We start from the raw sequence: 8,093 nt of genomic DNA, 5'->3' as shown, positions 1-8,093 counted from the left end.
AAATCCATCTTTTTTTTAAATGTCATTGTAATGTTTTCGTATTTTTAAAGTTTTGCAATCCTTGTCCCTCAGGGCTAGTTTGATCCCGTCTCAGGAGGGCTTTTATGATAACTTGCTTTTTTTTTTTTAACTTTGATGAACTCGGTGAAGATGTTTTTCTTTCTGCCCCTCTCCCAGCTCTCCTTTCTGCCGGCGGCGCCCCCCCCTGCTGTTGAGGCTGTGGTATGAGCCTATGTGGCAGGAAGGCGCTGACGTTGCTGAGCAGCGTGTTCGCTGTTTGCGCCCTGGGCCTGTTGGGCATCGCCGTGAGCACAGACTACTGGCTCTACCTGGAGGAGGGCGTCATCCTTCCCCTCAACCAGAGCACAGAGATACGCATGTCTCTCCACTCTGGCCTCTGGAGGGTTTGCTTCTTGGCTGGTGAGTTAGTATAAAGTCTTAAACATATAGATGACATATTTTAATCCCTCTTCTCTAATGGCAAGGTAAAGAAAACATGTCTTATTTCAGTCAGGACATCTATTTTATGCAGACAGTGTCAGCTCAGACTCAAAGCTTTATGACCAGTTGGTCATGACTCATTGATTATAATCAGTGAATATACTGATTAGAATCCAGGTCAAGTTGATGTGGCAAAACACTTTAGATATATAAGACTTGTGTGTAGTCCAAGTAAGCTCCACAAGCAAACATTTAGCTGCAAGCAGAGATTCCCATGGAAGGATTGTGCACAAAATAATTCACCATGATTCCTGTGCACAAACAGTAACAGTTATTCACTGAAACAGGTATGCAAAGGACCTTCTGGCACAAACAAGCACAAACATCATTGCTGCAAGACTAGGCAGTCTTGTGCATGAAAACACTGCATGCAAAAGCTTAATGGTTTCAAAAGACTATATGGTTTCTACATAAATATTTACCATAATTGGTGAACTATTTGTGAATTCAGCAGCACCACCATGATCTTTAGAAAAAGATATTACAGTGTATATATATGTACATCTGTCCTGCACAAACCTTTGGGGAATCCTTGCCTCAATGTCTAGTTTCTATACAATGTGTATTAGATGTGCACAGTCGCCTGTGTTTCTTTCCTCTCGCTTTCCTCCTTTTTAACCTGCAGAAAGTCTTGACGATTAAGTTTTTGCTCAGTGTTTTGGTATTTGTGCATGAATATTTTAACTTTGTCTTAACCTCTGTGCACAATACGACCAGTATGTTTCCTTTCATGTTTCCACACTCTACTTTAATTCTAGGGTGCATCCTTGAAAGTATTTTCATTCCACTTGAAAGATTGGCTTTACTAGAAGTCTTTCCTCATGACTTACCCAGAGGCTCACTTCTATTCTGTGGCACCAGGGGCACCTTGGATTGATGCAGAAATCCTTCAGTTCAGTTGACTGCTTTTTCTTTTCCCTTCTTTTTGACCTGCATCTCTTTTCCACCGTAGCACTCAACATGAAATAAAAAGTATTACCTGCATGCTTGAGCACCTTTTGGCCTTTCAAAACATTGTTCCTCCCCAGCTCCAACATCACAAAGGCATGCTTGGAGGTCTTGATTGGAAAAGAAGCACTAACTGTTAGATTTCATTCCTTTCTTAGAAACACAACTCTCCAGACAAGTGTTGCCCCAGAGTAAACCAGGTATCAACTTTTGCTCTTACCCTTTGCTCCCTCTGGTAATGGCAACCGTTAACTGTAAGAGTATTCTGTGTGCTTCTTGTTGGATATGTACTGTTGATGTTCAACCAAGAATCTGTCATTTATTACACTCAATGATGGGCCTTTTATAACGATGGACGTAAAAAATGGTAAAAGCTTTGGTTTTGTAAATCTATCTATTGGTTAATTTATCCTGTAATATTATTACATTTACTGTCGAATTGTTCCAATTACCCATATGCCTCAAATGGCCTGCCCTGTCCTGTTTCAGGGTTAATCATTCCGTCACAGCAAATTGTATTCAATCCAGCTGTGATTAGGTAACAGACGCTTTCCTGCCACATACCAGGCCGTTGCTACAGTATCAATGCACTAATGGTCCAGTGTGTGTTTTAAAGGCAATTGAGTGGCCTTATTGCCCACTTAACTCTTCTAGTTTGACCCAGAAACAATTACTGCGCACGGCCACAGCATGGTGTTACGCCAGAGAACGTGAATGAGGTTGTGTGTTGTTTCGGCTCGTATTGATGTTGGTTTGAGTTCATTGGATGTTTGGCTGTTAGCGTTTGGTTACAGCCACGAGGATCTTTACCCATACAGCCAGCGCTGACAGTCTGTCATTCTGAGTGCTGAAAACCATCTAGGGCACTGGACTGCTTATGTATTGTTACCTTATTATATGCCTTATTGCAAGGCTTATAGCAGGAGTAGCCATGGCACTGAGTAAATAAATGTAATTCATTTCAGTATTACCATATTCTAGCTTTTCCATAGCTCCTAGACAGCATTATTAAAACAGCATTTGCATAATGTTTTATTTATTTTCATCTATTCCACAATAAATGTTGTTCACTGTGAGTCTGGAATAGCAGTGTTGCTGGAGTTGTTCAAGACTGACTGAAATTGAGGCATTAAGTCTGCTATGCGAAAGCGTAATCGACATTTTATGAAACCATCATTATTTATCTCTGTTGCAGTTATATTTGAAAGGACTGAGAAATACAGCTGCCATTGTGTAGATATAAAGTAACACTATAGCTTTATAGCGCTGCTACAGCAGAAACACGACTGTTAACAGGGAAGCATTCCAAGTGAAGGGAAGTGATGTTTTGATAACCCAGGGGAGAGGAACCCTGAGGAACCACAGAGACCTTCCCCTCCCTGGGAGGATGTTTTCCATTTAGGGGCATGAAATGGTGACTTTGTGGCAAAAGCAAAAGCGAATAAAGACCAAGAGTGGGGGAAACATTATTGACAGGTTTTCTGATTGCCTGCATATCCTTTACATTTCTTTTACAGATGGTTCTTGTCTTTATGTTTTATATATTCTGTTGAGGATCCCCTGATTGAAATTCTAGAGTTTCTGACAGGAGGTTGTTTAGCAGAGGTGTTAAACCCAGATTGTGACTCAGCTTACCCTGTGATTGTTTTGTACTCACCAGATGATGGCCTAAACAAACAATAGCCACGCTCATTATATACATAGCCTGATATTTGCTGTATGAAGCAGGCCCAGGTCCAGGTTATCTTTGATAAAACTGCATTTCCTCTTATGCTGTTTGCAGACAAGGTCTTTTCAGATGAGATGACCAGGCTCCACAACAAAACACACTGAAACCTTGAATGCTTGCTGTCAGGAGTGCTTGTACCAGCACTCTCATAGGAAAAACAAGCATGAAATCCTATGTCCTTGCATAATATTTTATATAAACCACCAATATTTTTCCTTAATATGATGAGAATCAATTTTACTATTTATTTTACTATCTTAAACTCTTCAACAACTGAAACCAACTGTTACATGTTTCACTCTTTATATGCTCCATCAGTAACGGTCTGAAGCACAGCCAGAGTATCATCGTGATTCTTAATAGTAGCATTTAGGCATTGTCCTACATATATAACATGCATTATGAAAGCTAATTATATATGCTGCACCACAAAATATCACCTATTCTAACATGTCATGGTGGTGAGGTTAATGAAGTCTTGTTAACACATCAGTTGCAAGAGTGAGTGTTCTGGTGTCTGACTTCGTACTGTATCTGTCAAAGTGATAAAGGGGAAGGTGCTGAAATCTAATGCTGGGTGTTCCTCGTACACACTGACAGCAGATAATGTGGACTGTTTGAAACAAGCTGCTGATTCCATGTTCGTTTGCAACTTGCTGTGAGGTTTTTTTCCGTGGCATTCAACAGCTTCACAGATGAATGCTGCATCACAGTCGACACACAATGTTTACTTACGCCAGCCCCTGAAAGTACACATATCTTGTTACTGAAAACTTTCAGTCATCAGTCATAATGTTTTGACAGGAAAGGTTTTATCATCATGCAAGATGCCTGTGCATTCTGAGAGCATGCTGCAAATGCCTTTGTGTCTGACTTTTCTTTACCACAGTGGGATAATCATCAGTGTAATCAGTTGTGTAGAGAGCTGAGTCTTGTTTCCCCTCAATGGTTTTTATTTTCTTCCAGGGGAGGAGAAAGGGCGATGTTTTACCATAGAGTATGTGATGCCCACTAATGTCCAGATGACCTCTGAGTCCACCGTTAGTGTCCTGAGTAAGTAACTGTTTACACTCCACTATTATATGAGGTAATAATAATAATGCCGACTAAAAGATGTGACTTATGTGTAAACACTCATGGTATTTTATTTTAAGCAGTCTCTGCATTACCCTCCACTATAGCTCTCGAAATTACCTCGCAGTCTACCATGTAGCCAAATGAACATAACTGTCAATGTTCACACATGGGGAGACAGGTGAGGGGTCTCGTCAGTGTTGCTGCACTAGCACCCACCTCACCTCCACTGGGTTGAGCAGGGGGCATTGGCCTCGACCTCATATTACACCCTTCCAGTGAACCTCATCTCTGGCAGGTGAAAGAAGTGTTTGATAACACCATGTGTCACTGAGGGAGCACACGTCTGTCTGCGCCCCTTTCCAGGCCAATGCTACTGTAGGGTTGGCGTTGACAGGGAGTGCGATGCATCTTACAGTCAGCCTCTCTTGATTTTGTTATGCCAAGTCTAAAGTCATCACATACAAGCCATGTTACTTGAGTCCACAACTCTGCACTATGCTGTCATCTATGTGGTTTGTGCTATTCCTGGCCCAATCCCCAAGGCCCGTCCACTCAAGACAAGAGCTGGGTGCGTATGAAAAATTTAAGGGTGCAATTTTCATATTGTAGAGACCCCCCCTGCAGAGTGAACACGCATGGATACACATAAGTAGTGGTAGTGTGCAGGCAAGCAGTTGGGACTCAGGAGAGTGACGCTGTCAAGACCGCCAGATCTCGTATCCCTCGTGTCTTCAAGCTGCAGTGCAAAGATGGTCTTTGATTTCAAAGAAGAAAGAGACGATAGGGAGCTCAAATTCCTCTCTAAAAGTTCTTAAAAAATAATTGACCTTGTCATAATAGACAAGGTCGAGGGAAATTGAATATCCAGAAAAATTAATTCATCCTCCATTCTCCAATCTGTGTGCACAAAAAGGTAAAACACTTAAAATAGCTTCTAAGATTCAATAAATAACACACTTTAGATAGTAAGTAATGAGTATCAAAGGGTTAAATATTCCGTTAATTCTTCTCTATTAGAGAAGAAAGGGAGAAACAGAGGAGGAGGTGAAAAAGTGACAGAAACTTGAATGTGAAAGGTCCATATGACAGAAAGAAATCACTCCCTGAAGATAGGCAGGAACATTGGTAATAAGAGTTGTGTGGCTTCTTTCTAAAATTGAGCTGAAAGTTAAAATCCAGAAAATAACACCACCGAAAAGTGTTTGTTGCCCAATGGTTGAGCTATAAATTAAAATATACTTCCAGACGTACTGCTAAAATGAATTAATCGACATACTGTATGCACTAGTTTTAACTGTGGATTTCAGATGAATACAGATGGGATGGGATACAGAAATAGTAACTCAGATGCTCACAGCATGAAAAGTTAACACAGGCTCTGTCCAATCACATTAGGTCACATGGTGTATTGATATATGATGGCTGAGTTCATCTGTATTATCGCATGATATATGAGCTTTGTCATTAGAACTGACACTTCAAAGCTGCATTTATGTAATAATTAATTTTTATGTGTGGCTGCACCTGCCGTTGCCTTCTTTTTTTTAACTGAAGCTTTTCCTGAATTTGCTCCTTTGGTTCAGAGTCAACACAAACCCAGAAACTCACTCTACTGTAAGTTGTAAAAGGCAAGTTTAGCACACAATACAGTGTTTACCCAACTAATTCAATAAATAGTTCCATTCGGGTTATGGCCTTAAACATCTGGCCCACTTAGCTGGAAGGGTCTAATGGAGAACGCAATGGGAAAGAATTATAGAGACAGACTTGCTTTCCTTCTGGGAGGTGCTAGACGATTCGCTCACAGCGGGGAGGTCCAGCTCCATCTTAATATAAAGAGGGAACCACTTTCTAAACCCATGAAACGCTGACTTGACTTGACTGAACCCCATGCTGTTGCACTCTAAGGGGAAACATTCTTCCATTAGAAAATGCATAAAACAGAAAAAAAAAACAAATCCAGAAAGTTTGCATTAGAACAAAGTAGCAACATTCACCATGTAGCCAGCACATCTCAAATCTTAACCAATGAAAGTCCAGGTTTGTAATTCAGTTCCAAACAAACTTCTTCTTATCTTCTTCCAGAGATGATCCGGTCTGCCACACCCTTCCCTCTGGTCAGCCTCTTCTTCATGTTCATTGGTTTTGTACTTAGTAACATTGGCCACATTCGACCCCATCGCACCATCCTGGCCTTCGTCTCTGGAATCTTCTTCATCCTGTCAGGTACTTGGTTTGACTTTTACCTCAATCATAAGCATTTTTTTAATTGAATCTCCCTTTCTATCTATTAGAGTTTTACCTTTCTGCCGCCCTCCCTCAGGTCTCTCTCTGGTCGTTGGTCTGGTCTTGTACATCTCCAACATTAACGATGAAATGTTGAACAGGACCAAAACCAATGAAGCCTACTTCAGTTACAAGTACGGCTGGTCATTTGCCTTTGCTGCTATCTCCTTCCTGCTGACTGAGGTAACGTCAACCACCAACTGTGCATCAAAACAAGTCCTCTAAGCCTTTCTGTCTTACCTACTTATCTTTCTGTCTCATTATAAAGCAATGTTCACAAAAAGGACAGGACATAAATGCATTAAAAATTAGGTGTTGGAACTTTTAGCATCTTCAATTTGCAAAATCCCTTCCTTCAGATATGAACAACTGCATTGTGTTGTAAAAACAGTCCTCATGATAATTCAGGGGTAATAAGCTGTGATTCATCTGTTTATTCTGTTTCTTTGGTATATAACTGATTCTGCCTTTCAGCCCAGCATTGAAGGTCTGCGAGTTGCTTTTGATGCTGTTCACAATAATGAGATGTCTCACTGACAGGAAAAAATTGTTTTCTATGAAATTCTGATGTGCGTTTACGTTGGCAATGATCTCATTTAAAAAACAGGAAAAAAAAACGAAGAAAGAGAAATGCACACTCTCATGAACACATTCAATGAAGCAATGATTCAAGTGGTAGCTTCAGGGGGCTGATTTTTGCTGATGGTTATAGGGCAAAATCATTAATCATCAAATATGATAAGTGCATTTTTGAGCATAGACTGCCATTATATATTTGGTGCAATTCATGACATAATTCTGCATAGGAAACAAGTAAAGTATGAGGATATTACCAAACAAGGTTAAACTTGGGTCTCTTTGCCTCCTCCCCCTCCCAGACAGCAGGTGTCATGTCAGTGTACCTGTTCATGAAGCGCTACACAGCAGAGGAGATGTACCGACCCCATCAGGGCTTCTACCGGCCTCGCCTCAGCAACTGCTCAGATTACTCTGGTCAGTTCCTCCATCCAGACGCCTGGGCCGGACGTGGTCGCAGTCCCTCCTCCATCTCCTCTGAGGCCTCTCTCCCGATGAACTCCTCCAACTACCCTGCTCTCCTCAAGTGTCCAGAGTATGAACAAATGTCCTCCTCACCTTGCTGAGGCAGAGGATGAGTGGTTGTGTTAGCACCATACTGGTCATTTTGATCTGACTGGATTTTGGCATAACATTGTCCAATAATTTGATATTATCCAGCTTGTGTCCTGACTAAGACCTGATTCTCTCTACCCTCTCTACTGCAGATTTTTTTTTTTTTTTCTTACACCTTTTGGTTCTGTGGGGCGCAAAACCTAAGTTGAAGGCAGATCACTTTATTCTCAGCTCACCTGTCTTGTTTCAGGGAGGGCTGTTAGAAGACAAGAGAGGAATGAGTTTGACTAGGGTGTATTTTCTTCTGCTTTTTCTCAAGTTTTTAGTGACAGGTGACTTTCAGCCTGCTGACCTGACCAAGGGGGAAGTCATCTGTAAGGAGTAACTTGAGTATCTTCAACCTACGGTGAGCAAGTCCACT

At 41.2% G+C, this 8,093-nt stretch overlaps 1 protein-coding gene across 1 annotated transcript; it reads left to right on the top strand.

Annotated features, from left to right (window-relative positions):
* The first annotated feature begins 224 nt into the window (after positions 1-224).
* Positions 225-7,683, top strand: LOC121604514 (voltage-dependent calcium channel gamma-5 subunit). The gene is made up of 5 exons (XM_041934054.1): positions 225-420; positions 4,145-4,231; positions 6,341-6,481; positions 6,579-6,724; positions 7,420-7,683. The coding sequence occupies exons 1-5, from the start codon at positions 225-227 to the stop codon at positions 7,681-7,683; spliced, it is 834 nt and encodes a 277-aa protein (XP_041789988.1).
* Positions 7,684-8,093: the final 410 nt, after the last annotated feature.

Source organism: Chelmon rostratus, chromosome 3 (genome assembly GCF_017976325.1).
Source record: "Chelmon rostratus isolate fCheRos1 chromosome 3, fCheRos1.pri, whole genome shotgun sequence".
NCBI lineage: Eukaryota > Metazoa > Chordata > Actinopteri > Chaetodontiformes > Chaetodontidae > Chelmon > Chelmon rostratus.
This window is presented reverse-complemented; position numbering and strand designations above follow the sequence as displayed.